The sequence below is a fragment of the Peromyscus leucopus genome, chromosome 7 (genome assembly GCF_004664715.2).
Source record: "Peromyscus leucopus breed LL Stock chromosome 7, UCI_PerLeu_2.1, whole genome shotgun sequence".
NCBI classification, from domain to species: domain Eukaryota; kingdom Metazoa; phylum Chordata; class Mammalia; order Rodentia; family Cricetidae; genus Peromyscus; species Peromyscus leucopus.
The window spans coordinates 36,374,897-36,390,028 of NC_051069.1; the positions used below are offsets into that span (position 1 = coordinate 36,374,897).

Below are 15,132 nucleotides of genomic sequence, written 5' to 3' on the forward strand. Positions count from 1 at the left end.
CTTTAATCCCAGCACTCGGGAGGCAGAGCCAGGCGGATCTTTGTGAGTTCGAGGCCAGCCTGGGCTACCAAGTGAGCTCCAGGAAAGGCGCAAAGCTACACAGAGAAAGCCTGTCTCGAAAAACCAAAAAAAAAAAAGATAAGGAGATCTGAAAGCCGATTACAGCCTTAGAAAAGCCACCGTGAGCACCGTCACTGTTGTGAGTTGTTTTCTTGTTTCTCAGAAATCAGCCATGGGGGGGGGGGGGGGCTCAGCACACACACAATGCACCCCAGGAGAGCCCCTGCTCCTCCCTCCTCCCGCTACCTCTGCTCAGTCACAGGCTTCACCACATCCGCCCTGTTTCAGGTCTCCCTCTTCTCTCTTGGTTCGCGCGTTCTATCAAACTCTCCATGCTGCCTCGCCTCGACCTGGTTCCGTCAAGCCTGTGGTTTTTTCCCTCAACCCCGTCAGACTCTGCTTTGGGGTGACAGCTCTGTCACTTCTCCACAAACCTTTCCCTAAACGCTGGCTGTTTACAGACTCTACTCCCCACCCCGTCCCCCAAACCAAGGGAGTATCTTGAGCAAAAAGCTTAACGAAGCAAGATGGGGAGGATTCTGGAAAACAACAGCTCCGAATACAGTGGCGCCTGGATACTCTTATTCCATTTATGTGACAGGGACATGAGAGTCACTTCCTTGGCTACTTCTGGTGATGAGAAAGGTACCTGCCCCAAATGATCCACAAGCCTGTCACGTGGCGTCCACTTCCTTGTGGACTAAACAGTATGGTCATTTCCATACTGTCAAAGCGAATGAAGCTCCTGTAAGGAAAAAAGTATCCACCCAAGGTCTTTCTTCCTAGAATTAAGAAGACATAGTTCCAGACTGGGAGTTGACAGCAGCAAGCTCTTCATCTTGCTTTGAGGGAAAGGTGTGCATCAGGATTGCCAGCCACCATGCAATATAAAGCTAAAAACTAACGTAGAACCTCTAACACTTAGACCTTGTTGGGCAGCAGTCCACAAAAGGCTTAAGAGTCTGCAGAGTCCTTGTGTCCAACAACAAATAAAAGCCAGGGCCTTTTGCTAAAGCACTCCAGTTTATCCTGTTCCTAGAAAAGAAGGATTTCTTCTTCATATTTAGCCCTTTACATATTTCCCACCCCTTTCTCCACTGACTCAAATATATGGTTGCTGCAATAACATTAAGAGAGAACAAAGATACTTTTTTTTTTTTTACCTCCAGACAAAAAAGTAGGATGAATGAAAGAAACCTAACAGTATGTGCTCAGCCCAAGGAAAGGGCACTCTGTCCCTTTTGTGCCTGTGAACAACCAGGAACCATCTGTGTGGGCTCAGTCAAGGGCTCTGTATTCTCACAGCAAGATGCTCCACGGTATTTGGTCAACAAACACTTATTGAAAGAATTAAATGAACAAAGGACAAAGTGAGGACTAGGGGCTACATTCAGCCCTGCCTCCGGACGACGGAGCCTCTTCGCTGCCTGGAAAACAGAAGGATGGACCTTCCTGTCCTGGATGTCCATCTCCTCTCATCTTGGGAGTCAATCCCTGTCTGCTATTAAGTAAAGGTTACAGAGATCAAAAGATGCTCTTCTATGTCATAGCCAGGAACAGAAGAGAGTGATTCATCCAAAAATACAAATAGAGTGGATACTTGTTAAATAATAATATCTCCATGTGTAATTCAAATATATAATTTTGACCTAAAATATAAGTGCATATTTATTCACCAAGCATCGTCATGTACAGCTAAGCTAGGATGATGGGTCTCTACGTGGAGCCCCACATAGTCTTTCTTGAAGTTCCCACATTATACAATTATTTAAACCACCTCCTGTTTCCATTTATTTGCAGTAGAAGAAGGAAGGCACACAGAATATTGTTCACACAGTTACCTCTTCTCCCCCCCCCCCCCCCAGGCTCTAATAAAATGAGAGTAAACCGGTTTAAAGTAAGGATATCTATCCCACAGGAGCAAAATGTCTTAGAGAAAGACAGTAACCAAAAATGTGCTTGCTGGGAAGCAGCTGCTGGCCACACCTTCCCCAGGTAGAGCTGCGAAGGTAAATGAATTCACACAGAAGATGTTGGAAAGTTTGGGAGCTGGAGCCCCTCAGGTTGGCAGCGTGAGTGAGGTTAAAAAGATGAGGACTTGTTCTGTGCTTCCTTGGGGGCAGCTGGACCCTAGGTCTCTTCTAGCAGCTGTGTAGAAAGGCTGCTACCATAAATCCTGTCACCCCCGGCAGAGCGGGTGGCTTCACTGGTGAAGTTGAACCAGTGAGGCTCCTGCCTCAGACACACCAGGCCACAGTGCCTGGGGTGGGGGAGTCTTACAAAAACAGGGGGAGGGATAAGCTGTAGACTCATCAGAGAGACCCGAGAAAACAAAGAGGAAACCGGCCTCTTCAAGGCTTTCAGAGCAAGCAGCGCTGGAACCACCCCTCCTGCAGAGCAGCTACCCATCTGGACAAAATCTATGAGGCAATTGTTTCCAGGCACTGGATGCAGGCAGTGCAAGGCTTTGGACTGGACAGAAATGAGGAAAACTCAGATCCGCTAAAAAGTAGAATACCATAAGTAGCAAGTAACAATAAAAGTAACAAGAACTTTGTTTGCTTTTGAGTTTTATTTGATTGGTTGGTTTTGTTGCTGTTTTAAGATAGGGTCTATCCATCCTGGAATTCACTATGCTAGTAGCCAGGCTGGCCTTGAACTCACAGCCTTCTCTGAGTGAGTTTGTCTCCTGAGTGCTGGGGTTGCAGTGTTAGAATGACCAGTCTGAGAAAAATTTTAAATGATCTTTTTTTTTTTTCTTCTGTCAGAAAAATCATTTTGTATTGTGGAGTATAAATACAAATCAAGATAGAAGACAGGACAGTGGCACAAGAATGGAGGGAAGAGACAAACTTTCAAGCTTCATGTTTTATCTGAAGAGGCAAAATATTTCTTTAAATAGCCTGTGATAACTGAAAATGTACAATGCACTCTGGAGAAAAGATGCTATAAGAATACCAAGAGCATCATAATACAGGCCTGTAATTCCAGAGAGCTAAGAGGCTGAGCAGGAGAATTTAAAGTTTGAAGACTGCTTGACAAGTTAGTGAGATTCCCCTACTCTCTTCTCAAACAAAACAAAACAAAAGCCAGGCATGGAGTTGCTCACCTTTAATCTTAGCAGTCGGGAGGCAGAGGCAGGAGGATGGATCTCTGTGAGTTCAAGGCCAGCGTGGCCTACATAGTAAGTTCCAGGACAATGTAGAGAGACCCTGTCTCAAAACACAAACACAAAGTGAAGAGGTCTAGATAAAGGTCCATTACAAGGAACAAAATGGAATGCCAAAGAAAACTGAGAAAAGAAACTAAGAAGGCTGGAGAGATGGCTCAGTGGTTAAGAGCACTCGCTGCTCTTCCAGAGGACCCAGGTTCAATTCTAAGCACCCACATGGCAGCTAACAGCCGCCTCTCACTCCAGTTCCAGGGGATCTGATATCCTCTTTTGGTCTCTGCAGGCACCAGGCACATAAGTAGAATACAGACAAATTTGCAAACAAAACAGCTATACAAATAAAATACAAATAAATAACTCATTTTAAAAATTAAAAAAAATGAAGAAAATGAATCAACTAAAAAATAAACAATAGAGAAAAACCAAAGAAAGCAAATGTGGCTCCCTTAAAAGATTGATAGATGCCATAAACCTACAGACAGGGAGAAAGGACACAAATGTACACTACCAGGAACAAGGACGGAAATGCATTATAGATCTCCCAAGCCATACTACAAGATGGAAAATCATAGAGCCTGTAAGACTGACCACTCAGCAGGTAAGGGCTCAGGGGGTAAAGGCACTGATGGTCAAGCTTGATGACCTCAGTTCAATCCCCGGACACCACACAGTAGAAGGAAAGAACTGATGCTCCCAAGCTGTTCTCTGGCCTCCACACATGTACCATGTTATGTCCATCCCACCCCAACACACAAAATAAGTAAGTTAATGTAAATAAAATTAAAAGAAGATTATAGATAGATTTATGGTTAATGTATTCATTGATAGATTAAATGGATAAATTCCTTGAAATCTATGATTCAGGGGTCTGAGGAGATGGTTCAGTGGGTGATACGCTTACCTCAAAAGCATGAGGACCTGAGTTCAAATCCCCAGCATCCATGTAAAAAGCCAGGCATGGCTGTGCACCTATAATCTCAGTGATGGGGAGTGGAGACAGAAGGGGCTTACCCAGCCAGCCAGTCTAACTGAATCATGAACTTCAGGCTCACTGAGAGACCTTGGCTCAATAATTAATATGGAAGACAATAGAGGAAGATACCCACCATGGGCCTCTAGCCTCTGTGTGCAAATGTATGTGTGCATACACACACACACACACACACACTAACCTTCTGCAGAAAAAGTCCATTCAGTAGCTTACCAAACATTTAAGGAGGAACTAATAGCAATCTAACATGAATTCTTTCACAAAACAGGATAGCATCTAGCGCACTTCATGACCTATGTTGTGTAGCTGTTTGGTCTGAATTGAAACATCCCCTCTGAGAGGGAAGAGGGAGACTCACAAGACTCAGGAACTAAATGAAAAATACCCTAAGAAATAACTATTTGCAAGACTCAGGAAGCTCCCAAAAGTTACAAGAGTCACAAGGCTTCTCCCTAAGGTCATATAATCATTAAGGATTGCTGTAGAGGGGAGACTGTAGTTGTGTGAGGAGCTCCAAGGATGAAGTTTTCACAGCTCTTCCCCATGTTGGACGGGCTGTTCAAGGATGCAGTTCCCTTTGTCATCCACGCTCCTGTAAGTAATCTCAATAAACTCATTGCTTCACTAAGTTAGACTTGGCTATAATCATTTCTTTCTTTGTCATCAATGCCCTATCAGAGGTAAATAGACATTTATTCATGTTTCCCCAGAAAAAGTTACACAATACCTTAGAACAAAAGAACATTACAAAAAAAGAAAGAAAGTATAGAACTGGGCATATTAGCCCACAACCTATTATAATCCCTGCCCATACAGGCTGAAATGGCAAGACTGAAAGTTTGGAGGCCAGCCTAAGCTGCAAAGTGAGTTTCAGGCCAACCTAGGCTATACAGTGAGACCTGGTCTCAAGCAGGCAACAAAACTTGTCCACAGCTGGGCGGTGGTAGCACACGCCTTTAATCCCAGCACTCGGGAGGCAGAGGCAGGCGGATCTCTGTGAGTTCAAGCCAGCCTGGGCTACCAAGTGAGTTCCAGGAAAAAGGCGCAAAGCTATACAGAGAAACCCTGTCTCAAAAAAACAAGCAAACAAACAAAAAAAACAAATGGATGGAACTAGAAAAAATCATCCTGAGTGAGGTAACCCAAATCCAGAAAGACAGTCATGGTATGTACTCACTCATAATTCTAGATATAAAATAAAGAACAATCAGACTACAACCCATAAAAAAAAATGTCCAACATTCTTAGCCATCAGGGAAATGCAAATCAAAACAACTTTGGGATTTCATCTTACACCTATCAGAATGGCCAAGATCAATAACACAAGTGACAGCTCATTTTGCTGGAGAGGATGTGGAGCTAGGGGAACACTCCTTTGCTGGTGGGAGTAAAAACTTGTATGGTCACTATGGAAATCAATATGGTGATTCCTCAGAAAGTTGAGAATCAATCTACCTCAAGATCTAGCTATACTCCTCTTGGGCATATATCCAAAAGATTTTCCATCCTACAAGGACACTTGCTCAACTATGTTCATTGTGGCCTTATTCATAATAGCCAGAAATTGGAAACAACCTAGATGTCCTTCAAGAGAAGAATGGATAACAAAAATGTGGTACATTTACACAATGGATTGTTACTCAGCTGCTAGAAAAAAAAAATGACATCATGAAATTTGCAAGCTAATGGATGCAACTAGGAAAAAAAATCATCTGAGCAAGGCAACCCAGACCCAGAAAGACAAGCATGGGATTGGCTGTCTAGTTCAGTAGCAGAGAACCTGTCTATGTGAATTAGGCTTGGATACACGCTTCTGAACCAAAGGGAAAAAAAAAGCAGCAGAATCTCATGACTACTAGACCACACACACTCTTTATTTTGTATCCCCAGTGTTAGGCTGCTATGATTTTCAGAGATGCTAAAACAGTTTTCAGATTTTCATACTCCACGGTGGTTTGAATAGGAATGGCCCCCAAAGACTCATGTGTTTGAATGCTTCTTCGCCCATTGAGAGTGGCACTGTAAGGAGGTGTGGCTTGTTGAAGTGGGTGTGGCTTGTTTTAGTGTGTCACTAGGGGGTGGGCTGGGAATTCTCCCAATCTTAAAGTATGCTCAGTGTGGTACACAGCCGCTTCTGCTGCCTATGGATGAAGATGCAGAAGTCTCAACTACCTCTCCAGCACCATGTCTGCCTGCATGCCACCATATTCCTGCCATCACAATAATGGGCTGACCTTGTGAAACTGTAAGCCACCTCAGTTAAACATCTTCCTTTGTGGTCATGGTGTCTCTTCACAGCAGCCCTAACTAAGAAGTCACCACTGACTTGATGAAACTAAGAGACTTTACGTGTATATTGTGATTGGCACATGTGTACTGAAAATACATTGTTTCAATAAAAAATTAAGTACCATAAAAAACAAACAAACAAAAACACTTGTCCACAATAGTTCATAACCTGGGAAACCATTTGCTAGTCCCTTAAAGGTTAAACACAGATCTGCCATATGGCTGGGCCTTCCAGCCCCCCAGGTTTTCCTAACAAGAAATGGAAGCACATGTCCCTAAATGATGTAGATAAGAATGTCTAAAGCACCAGGCGGCAGTGGCGCACACCTTTAATCCCAGCACTCGGAAGGCAGAGCCAGGCAGATCTCTGTGAGTTCAAGGCCAGCTTGGTCTACAGAGCGAGATCCAGGACAGGCAAAACACAAAGAAACCCTGTCTCGGAAAACCAAAAAAAAAAAAAAAAAAAAAAAAAAGAATGTCCAAAGCAGGAGTTGGAGAGATGGCTCAGCGGTTAAGAGTACTGATTGCTGGGGTTGGGAATTTAGCTCAGTGGTAGAGCGCTTGCCTAGCAAGCGCAAGGCCCTGGGTTCAATCCTCAGCTCCAGAAAGAAACAAAAAAAAAAACAAAAAAAAAACAAACAAAAAAAAAAACAAGAGTACTGATTGCTCTACCAGGTTCAATTCCCAGCACTCACATGTCAGCTCACAACTGTCTGTAACTCCAGTTCCAGAGGACTTGACACCCACAGCAAAACACCAATGCATATAAAATAAAAATAAATAAATTTAAAAAAGCCTTTTGCAAAAAAAAAGGATGTCCAAAGCAGTTTTGCTTGCAATTTTAAAAAACTAGGAACAGACCAATATTAATCTACAGATGAGTGAATAAATTAAATGTAGTGTATCCATGCAAGTGACTACCATTTAGCAATAAAATAAATGAATTAAATTTATTTATTTGTAAAAGTAGTTGCTACTATAAAACAGGGAACAAGGCGAGCCCCTCCTGCTTGATCTTTTTATTTTTTCAAGACAGAGTTTTACTGTATAGCTCCGGCTGTCCTGGAACTCACTCTGTAGGCCAGGCTGGCCTTGAACCCAGAGATCTGCCTGCCTCTGCCTCCTGCATGCTGGGATAAAGGCATGCACCATCACCCCTGGGTGGCTGATCTTTTAGAACTGTATAAATGTGTCACTTTGATTTTAACAAAGCCCAAATCATTCTCATTGCAGTCAGGATTGAACAGTGTCTATGATATTTAATTCAATTACTTATTTTAGTCACAAAGACAAGCATGAGCAGATAGAGAAACAAACAACTGATTCTTGGCAATATCCACAAAGATTATAAGGGCTCATGAAATTGAGACTGCACAGCAGTGTGCATATACCATACTATGAGTGCTTGGTTGGCCAGGTTAGCAGAAGGAATTCGGAGTACTGGTCAACCTGTTAAGCCATTTAAACTGGGGTTAGTTAAAGTCCTTCTCCTGTAATAAAGACAGGTGATAAAGGAGGGTGAGATAAAGCTGACTTTTTCCATCTGCTTTCATCACCTGTCCTGTGCCAGACTTAGATAAGAACAACCCCATTGAGCAGAGCTCAAGGCTACCCTTCCCAGAATCTCTCAGCTCTCCTAGAACTACCAGCCCCTTGAGGGGGATGTACAAGTGAAGATGAAGTAGGGCAGCCTGTCCTGTATATCCATTGGCATAATTCACAACATAAGCTGGAGAAGTGGCCTCTTACATCATGACGATCTGATCTGATTTCTGTAACTAGACTCACTGCATTATTGTGGCTTTCTCTCTTTTATTTTAGGTGACTACGAGGTACTGTGCATATGTGTGCAGCAAGAGAAAATGCACAGGCAGGAGTTCAAAGAGGATCTGAGACCCAGGCTCCAGTGTCAGTGTTGTGTGCTTGCAGTAAATCAATCATAGCCTCACTGTCTTGCCTGCCAATGAGGCCTCAATGTCCTAAGTATTCTCTATTGTTCATGATTAGGAGATGCAGCCACTCTTTCAACAAATGCTGATCCCTCCCCGTTGCTATTTTGAGCAGTGATCTGCAGATACAGTGCCCAGTCAGGGAAATCTGCTTCCTTCTCTTTTACTTGTGATCAATTCTTGAGCTCCCAGGAAGATGTGATCCACCACTATACCAAATTCCTGAAATTCATCATTTGCTGAGTCCCCAGGGCCGGGCCAGCACTTCCTGAATACAAAATTGTCAAATTTTCTTCATGGATGAAACTAGAAAGCCAAACAATTGTCTATTTTTTTTTTTTGGTTTTTCGAGACAGGGTTTCTCTGTGTAGCTTTGCGCCTTTCCTGGAACTCGCTTTGGAGACCAGGCTGGCCTCGAACTCACAGAGATCCGCCTGGCTCTGCCTCCCGAGTGCTGGGATTAAAGGCGTGCACCACCACCGCCCAGCTACAATTGTTTTTTAACATGGATAGAACCATTAAATGATTTCACCTTTTGCTATGAGAATGCCTCTTGACCATTGTGTAGCCATTTCACCTGGGCATTCGCTCAGTGTGTCTCCTCCCACCCACCACCCCTCAATTTTTGCTGAGATTCTGACCTCCAAGGTGAGAAGGGAGGGAGCTCTTTGAAGGAGGTGATTAGATATCACACACAGGTAGAGCCCTCATGAATGGTATTAATTCCTTATAAAAATTAGTCCAAACTAAGTTCAAGGAACTTCATTTGTCCTTTCTACCATGTGTGGACCTCACAAGAAAGTGTCATCTAGAACAGAAATTGGGCCCTCCCCACAACCTGAATCTGCTGGCAACTTGATCTTAGACTTCCAGTCTCTAGAACTATGGGAAATAAATGTCTACTGCTTATAAATCAGCCAGAGATATTCTGTTCTGCTGACTAAAATACCACTACATATACAGTACATATATAGTCAGCCACCAGGGGCAATCTGGATTTTCTGAGAGACTATACAATCAACTCAAAAGAAGAATTCAGCCTCCTTTAAAAAAATAAGGTTTTCCTTTTTAAGTGTGTGTGTGTGTGTGTGTGTGTGTGTGTGTGTCTATATGAGTGAATGTCACTTGTATGAGGGTGCCCACAGAGGCTGAAGGGGCTATCAGGTCTCTTGGAGCTGCTGGACTTACAGGCAGCTGTAAGCCACGGGTGCTAGGAACTGACCTTGGGTCCTCTGCAAGAGCAGCCAGGGCTCGTGACCACTGAGCCATCTCTCCAGCCCCATTGAAACCCTCAGTTATCCTCTGCACTGGGAAAGGAACAAACAAAAGAAGACAACACCACACCTCCCTACCCATTGTTACCTGATTTACCTGAGCCCTAGGTCTAACTGGCAGGCTAGAAGGTCGACCGGTGCTTGCTCAAAGCATTGCTTCTGATGGGACTGTGCTATTCACTTCAGACAGCAAACCCTAATCCTTAAAAATGTTTTTGTTTGTATGTCTGTGGAGACTAGAATCTCACGCTGTAGTCTAGGCTTGCTCAAACTTGTGGCAACTCTCCTCCCTCAGCCTCCTGAGTGCCAGGATTACAGATGTGCCACCAGAATGCCTGGTTACCTGATTTAAATATATATATATTTGAAGAGAAGCCTGAGGTAGTCGCTCTTTTCCAACTTGCTATGAAGATCAGCAGTGGAAGTAATTAGGGGTTCTGGGAGTGCAGTCACTGGCAGTGTGTTTAATATGTCCAAAGTCCTGCTTTCCAGCCCCAGCACCACAAAGATGGAGAGGAAGAAGGGGAGGAGCCTGGGGAAGTGGGTAACCATCTGTGGCAGTGTGAATAAAAATGGCCTCCCTAGGGAGTGGCACTGTTAGGAAGCGTGGCCTTGTTGAAGGAAGTGTGTTTCAGTTCTCCTGCTGCTGTCTGCAGATCAAGATGTAGGACTCTCAGCTCCTTCTCCAGCACCCCGTCTGCCTGCATGCTGCCATCCTTCCTGCCATGACGATAATGGACTAAATCTCTGAACTGTAAGCCAGCCCCAATTAAATGTTTTTCTTTATAATAGCTGCTGTGGTCGTGGTGTCTCGTCACAGCAATCGGAACCCTAACTAAGACACCATTCTTACTCTTTTTATCTATAACCACCCCAATTACCTCAGACACACTGAGTCTCCTTCCTACCTCTTGTGTTATCTTCCTCAACAGCATGTGAAGTCCCAACAATGACTCTGAACTATTGCTTTAGAAGGCTATTGAGTTGTTGGACATTTTTCTATCTGGATTCCATATCTTCCCAACCCTGACTAAATAGCCGCCCCCCCCCCCAGAGGTACCTCAGTGTCAGAGTTGTTGCCATTCAGAGCCTCAATGTTTGGGTCCCTCCAGTCTTCTGAGAGTGAAGGGATGTAATTGTCTGTCAGAGCATCCCAAACCCTGTAAACAAAGAAAAGCTCTCATTAGCACACATCTGCTGCCTGACCCCGCCTGGAGGAAGGAAGAGCTGGGCCAGGCAAGAGAGAGGCTGCTGTGTGTGCCAGGCTGAGGTCATCTGCCTTCTAGCACACAGAGGCAGCAGCTGAAACACAGAATTCGAGGCATGTCCGGAGGAGAAAACCATGAGCATGAGGCCCTGTCCAGAGGCTTTAGAGGGAAAGGTGTTTGGCTTTTGCTTAGAAATGAATCTGTACCCCAACCATACAGTTTATTCCTAAACCTCAGAAGTATCAGTGTTCCTTTCCCATAGTCTGAGAGAACCAGTGGGTAGAGGAAGGGACTGGGCAGATACCCTGACTGAGTCTCATTAAAACTGGGTAACACATTTCAGCTTCAGAGGCTTCCAATCTTCTCTCAGGAATCAGCTCCTCAATATCTAATGTAAGCAAGAGGAAAACATCAATATTGTAACTGCTCACTTCTTTTCCAAAATGCTCCAGGGAGTCCACAGCAACACAACCCTGTAGAGTTTATGTAAAGTTTAAAGGTGCTGTATTTTCATTATGGATACTAAGGCAAATGTACAAAACAGAAAAAAAAAAAAAAGAAAAAGAAAGAAAAGCCAAGCATGGTGACACTCACCTCTCACCCCTGCACTTGGGAGGCACAGACAGTGGATTTCTATGGGGTTGAGGCTAGTCTGGTTTACATATTAAGTTCCAGGCCAGCTGGGACTACATATTCACACAATTGGTTTTCAGAAGGGAAAGATGAGGTTATATTTCTTCTTGATTCTGATATATATATGTTTCCCTATCACTTGATTCATTTATTTCCCAACTCTTCTTTGGACAAAAGGGAGGGTGGGGGGCCAAGGTTATAGCTTAGTAGTAGAGCATTTGCCTAGCAGGTACAAGGCATTAGGTTTGATCCTCGGCCAAGGGTGGGGTGGGGTGGGGTGGGGTGGGGTGGGGTGGGGTGGAGATGATTTGAAAAAAATTCTGAAGTCACAAACATTTTGAAAATGAGTGAATTAGTAGGTACCCAAGGACAGACATTTGATATCAAATACATAACAATAAGGTAGCTGTCATAAAATTTGGAATGGAACAAATAGATGGGTATATATGAAAGGTTTTCCTGGAAAAATAATGTATGTAACTGCTAATTAAATAAAAGAAACTCACAAAAACAATTTGACAGGAGAGGCATCTGCTTGCTATTTTTCCACCATATAAGAAAGCACTTTGAGAGAACAAAGCCATCAAGTGTTCCTGAGACAGTCACTCAGCAAGACTTTAGAGCCTGCTTCCCGTGTGTGTGTGTGTACATGTGTGGGGTGTGTGTGTGTGTGTGTGTGTGTGTGAATTCATCTTGTACGTGTGTGTGGAGGAAACTTCAAGTATCTTCTATTGCTCTTTATCATACGATTTGAGACAAAGTCTCTTGCTGAACCTATCATTTTGGGTAGGCTGGCAGGCCCGGGAGTCCCCATGATCTATCTGTCTCTGTCCCTTCAACACTGAGGTTCCATATGAACTCCGCTGGTGCAGCCAACTTTTAACATGGGCGCTGGGGATGCAAACGCAGGTCCTTGTCAGGCAAGCACTTCCTCCACTAGGCCATCTCCCCAGAGCCTGCATCTCAAGCCATGGGTAAGATCCCAATTACTGTCAGGCACTATTAAAGCTGTACAAAGCCAAGTCCTACTGGCATTGTGGAACCAAGAAGAAAATATGTCTTGCTAACTCCAAGAAAATGCTCCAACCACCACACCCTCTGGAAAGGTCATAAGCCAGCTTTTAAATCACTGTGGTACATCAGTGCTTTGGGAATGAATACGCCTGCAGCTGTGTCCCTACAGGAAATGCTGGAGAAGTGAGATTCAGCAAAGTCCAAATGAGGTTGTGTCTTTCATTCTTGGAGGGAAGCTGGGATCTTAAGGGACTGACTGCACACTTTCTATTGACCTTCAGACTGCTTAAGTCCTGAGCCCGGCAGTTGGGAGCTTTTCTCCCCTGCGCCTTTACTGAACACTCCGTTGTTTAGTTTTATTTTGATGACAGAGTTTCACTAAGCACCCCTGGCTGACCTGCAACTTGCTATGTAGATGAGGCTGGCTTGAAACTCAGAGATCCAATTGCCTCTAGGATTAAAGGTGTGCCCCACCACTCCCAGCAACAAATGAATCTTTAGGCTCATTTCGGTTTCTAGGCAACTTCCCAACCCTATACATCCCAAAGATTTCAAACCATCTTCTTTTTCCTTTCCTTTTCATTTCTTCTTCCTTTTCATCCTTCCACATGAATGACCTTCAAGTTAAACCTTCTCCTATCTCTTGCATACCTTCCCATAGTCATTCAGAGGCCCTGTATCAACAACCACAGTCCACTCTTAAGCAGTTCCTGAGCCTATTCCTCTTCTAAGCTCTATGTGAAGATGGGTGCATTCATTATTCACAATTCTCCAGGCTGTTGCTTATGAGAACCTCGAATGCAGTGTCGACCATGACACCACCCAGATTTACACATTCACTGATGGCAGAGGTGGCCTTTGAACACAGGCCACACAGCAGCAAGCCTGTGCTCCTACCCACACTTTCTGATTCAGTAGATGGCTGACATTGGTATGGGCATCAGAATAATACACCAAGTTTCAAATCACAAGCTAGAGCAGCAATTTAGACACCAATTCTAAGTGCAAAGTCCCCAACTGACATCATTCTGGCCGGGGAACAGGGTGTGCCAGGATTTCTTTGGGGGTCTCCAGCCCACAGCTGGAGGTCTCACTATATAGCCCTGGCTATATAGTGAGAATGAGTTTTATAGACCAGGCTGGCCTCAACCCATAGTGATCTCCCTGCTTCTGCCTCCTGAGCGCTGGGATTAAGGCCACTACCCCTGGCTACTTTGAGACTTAAAATCTTACTTCTCAGGGATGAGGATGTAACTCAGTAGCAAAGCATTTGTCTTGTATGTGTGAGGGCCTGGGTGCCTTCTCCAGAATAATAAACAAACAATAAAATAAATGCCACTTCCTAGGAAGCATCCTGTCATTGACTCTCAATGTGGAGAAGGGAGATTTTGCCTGTTTGGAGGTTCTAACAGGAGAATGCAGCTATTTGTATATTCTTGACCAAAGAACAGCTTCCTCAGGACTTCTCTGTCTGGGAAGGTCCTCCTTGACTGGTTGATTCATACAGTTTCTGGAGGGATTCATGGGTGGTGAAGGAGGAAGGGGACACTCACCTAGCTAGCCAGATCAGCCTAGTTAGCACTGGTGATCAGTGGGGTGCCAGATAACACAGACAGACTGCTTTCCCATCCAAGTAGAGAGATTTTGCAAGACCCCTTCACTTTCATTTACCAAATAAGCAAGATTAATCAGGTTGTCTCTGTTCTTACCATGAGGCAGCCATGACACCTGAGATTTAATGTGGTCCCCATGGTCAGAGAAAAGGTTCATGGTCTGCATACTTCTTTTCTTTTGGTTCTTTGAAACAAGGTCTCACTTGTAGCCCAAACTGACCTAGAACTAGTAGCAATCTTCCTGAAACCTCCCCGAGTGCTGGGATCATAAACATGAGTTACCATGGTTGGTTTTCATATGCATATTTTATAGTTTGGTCTTGGGTATCAGGGGAATCATTTAAACTATCTTTTACTGAAGTGGGCCAGGCATTTGGAAAAGAATGCTGTCTGAGTGTGAGGAACCCCAATGGAGTGGATTTGTACTTGTACAAAGACATGTATATGACATACCATCAGGGCTATTTGAGCCCTAATAAACAAACACACACACACACACACACACACACACACACACACACCCATATATGTAGACTAACAATATAATAGGCAACTCAAAGGGCTAATTTAGCTTTAAGTTTATGACAAATCCCATAACTGTCTTTCAGTCAGCCACTTCCCAGGTCCAATAATACAAAGCCCACACTTACACTTGTGTTAATGTGAGCACACTTTTGTAGTTCATACCTTTGCACAACATATTTAATTCTCTCACATATGTGAATAGAATAAACAATATTTCTCCCTTGTACATAGGGAAACTGAACCTCTAAGAAGAGACCTGGTTTCTTTTCTTTCTTTTTTGGGGGGAGGGGAGGGGAGGTTGAGACAGCTGTAGCCTTGGCTGTCCTGGAACTCCATCTGTAGACTAGGCTAGCCTTGAACTCACAGAGATCTTCCTGCCTCTGCCTCCTGAGTGCTGGGATTAA

The 15,132-nt window shown here is 44.0% G+C and overlaps 1 protein-coding gene across 1 annotated transcript in view; it reads right to left on the reverse strand.

Moving 5' to 3' along the window:
- Positions 1–15,132, reverse strand: part of Fez1 (fasciculation and elongation protein zeta 1) — a 55,061-nt gene that overhangs the window by 25,900 nt on the left and 14,029 nt on the right. Inside the window, exon 3 of the mRNA XM_028858411.2 lies at positions 10,796–10,895. Coding sequence (XP_028714244.1) covers positions 10,796–10,895 — 100 coding nt within the window. The remainder of the gene's footprint in view (positions 1–10,795; positions 10,896–15,132) is intronic.